The sequence below is a fragment of the Sprattus sprattus genome (assembly GCF_963457725.1).
Source record: "Sprattus sprattus genome assembly, contig: scaffold_62, whole genome shotgun sequence".
Lineage (NCBI taxonomy): Eukaryota > Metazoa > Chordata > Actinopteri > Clupeiformes > Clupeidae > Sprattus > Sprattus sprattus.
The window spans coordinates 165,001-167,687 of NW_027666910.1; the positions used below are offsets into that span (position 1 = coordinate 165,001).

The following is a 2,687-nucleotide window of genomic DNA, read 5'->3' on the forward strand; positions in this document are numbered from 1 at the left end:
GAGATAAACACACACACACACACACACACACACACACACACACACACACACAGAGATAACGCCATAAATAAGTCAATAAGGTGTATCTTCATCCCCAAATGAGCTCACCTGATTCTTTGTCAAGAGTAATCTCGCTTTAAAACACACAGTCCTGCTTCTTCTTTGTCTCATAGATCCGGAGCATTGTCAGACATTTGGGAGAGTATCCTTCCGAACGCTGTGTGCCTTCAGACTGAGTCTGTTACTTCCTGTTTCTCAAACAGGTTCTGAAATAACTTAACTCTACCTGTGACCTCATCCATGTACACTTAAATGTGTGTGTGTGTGTGTGTGTGTGTGTGTGTGTGTGTGTGTGTTTGTGTGTGTGATGCCATAACATAGAAACTAGGTAGCACTTTACAGATCGGTAGTAATGGTAATATGTGGAGAGCATTGTCATGGTAACAACTCAACTCACAAGTTATTTCATAGTTTCAAAGTTATTTCACAACAATAATCCAAGTATTAATCAATTTATTGTAGTGGCTAGTCTAATATTAATACAAGGGAAGATGTTATGACGAAAGATGATATTCTGTTCCACCTTTCAAACTTTACTGTAATCTCTTCTAAACAACTAATTTAAAATTAAAGTTCTTATCAGCACACATCAACTTGATTTTTTACTTTGAACTTTGATCTTGAGTCTCCTCAAGAAGTATAGCCGCTTTTGGGCAGTTTTAACTGCCGAGCCTGCTTGCATGGACCAGGTTAGGTCATCCTTGACGTACACACCGAGGAATTTGGAGTTGTTCACTCTCTCCACTTCAGCTCCCTCAATGTGTATGGGGTCGTGACCCCCCCTTGCAGCCTCCTGAAATCCACGATCATCTCCTTTGTCTTGCAGACGTTGAGAGACAGGTTGTTGTCTTGGCACCATGCTACCAAGCCCCTTACCTCATCTCTATAGGCGATCTCATCGTTGTTAGAGATGAGACCAGGGATGGTAGTGTCGTCTGCAAACTTAAGGATGATGTTAGAACTGTGTGTTGCCACACAGTCCTGCGTGTACAGGGAGTACAGGAGGGGACTGAGTACGCAGCCCTGGGGGGCCCCGGTACTCAGGGTCAGTGAGGACCCTCACCTGACCTTCAACGATCATATAAAGCATCTGTGCAAAATCTCCTTCTACCATCTCAAAAACATCGCCAAGCTCCGCCCCACTTTAACCCTGCCAGATGCTGAGAAGCTCGTCCACGCCTTCATCTCCTCAAGACTGGACTACTGCAATTCACTGTTCACTGGGATCACTGGCAGGAACATCCAAAAGCTGCAGTACATCCAGAACAGCGCTGCCAGGATCCTGATGAGAGTCAGGAAATACAACCACATAACCCCAATTTTACACTCACTACACTGGCTCCCTGTCTCATCCCGCATTGACTACAAAGTCCTCCTACTCACCCACCAATGCATAAAAGGTCATGCCCCCCCTTACCTGCAAGAACTCATTACTCCCCAAACATCAAACCGCCCCCTCAGATCCAATAACAGTTTGTTCCTGCAGGTCCCAAACACTAGGCTACGCACCAAGGGCGACCGGGCCTTCTCCGCTGCAGCCCCGCAACTGTGGAACAGCCTCCCGGACCACTTATGGGCAACACAGACACTGGACTGTTTAAGACTGGCCTAAAAACCTTTTTATTCAGAAAAGCATTTCCTACATTTTAAAAAACGTATTCTTTTTTTAAACTGTGCTTTTGCTGAGCTCTGTTTTTAAGCACTCTGAGATTCTGCCTGAATGAAGAGTGCTCAACAAATAAAATGAATTATTATTATTATTATTATGAGGAGGGTGCATGTTGCCAGTTCTGCGTTGCCAGTATTCAGTATGTAAGTGAGTGTGGAGTGTTCAGTATGTCGTCAGTATTCAGTGTGTAGCTCCATATGAGAGTTGAAGTGTTGAGTATTCAGTGTGTAGCTCCATATGAGAGTTGAAGTGTTGAGTATTCAGTGTGTAGCTCCATATGAGAGTTGAAGTGTTGAGTAAGACATCAGTATTCAGTTCGTCAGTATTGAGTGTGTAGCTCCATATGAGAGTTGAAGTGTTGAGTATTGAGTGTGTAGCTCCATATGAGAGTTGAAGTGTTGAGTAAGTCGTCAGTAGTGAGTGTGTAGCTCCATATGAGAGTTGAAGTGTTGAGTAAGTCGTCAGTATTCAGTGTGTAGCTCCATATGAGAGTTGAAGTGTTGAGTAAGTCGTCAGTAGTGAGTGTGTAGCTCCATATGAGAGTTGAAGTGTTGAGTAAGTCGTCAGTATTCAGTGTGTAGCTCCATATGAGAGTTGAAGTGTTGAGTAAGTCGTCAGTATTCAGTGTGTAGCTCCATATGAGAGTTGAAGTGTTGAATAAGTCGTCAGTATTCAGTGTGTAGCTCCATATGAGAGTTGAAGTGTTGAGTAAGTCGTCAGTAGTGAGTGTGTAGCTCCATATGAGAGTTGAAGTGTTGAATATTCAGTGTGTAGCTCCATATGAGAGTTGAAGTGTTGAGTAAGTCGTCAGTATTCAGTGTGTAGCTCCTTATGAGAGTTGAAGTGTTGAGTATGTCGTCAGTAGTGAGTGTGTAGCTCCATATGAGAGTTGAAGTGTTGAGTATTCAGTGTGTAGCTCCATATGAGAGTTGAAGTGTTGAGTAAGTCGTCAGTAGTG

At 43.5% G+C, this 2,687-nt stretch overlaps 1 protein-coding gene across 1 annotated transcript in view; it reads right to left on the reverse strand.

Annotated features, from left to right (window-relative positions):
- Positions 1-1,174, reverse strand: part of LOC308382575 (protein NLRC3-like) — a gene marked incomplete at both ends in the record, with an annotated part of 17,304 nt that extends 16,130 nt beyond the window's left edge. The window contains one exon of the mRNA XM_080860971.1: positions 1,052-1,174. Within this exon, the coding sequence (XP_080717097.1) occupies positions 1,052-1,174 (123 nt within the window). The remainder of the gene's footprint in view (positions 1-1,051) is intronic.
- Positions 1,175-2,687: the final 1,513 nt, after the last annotated feature.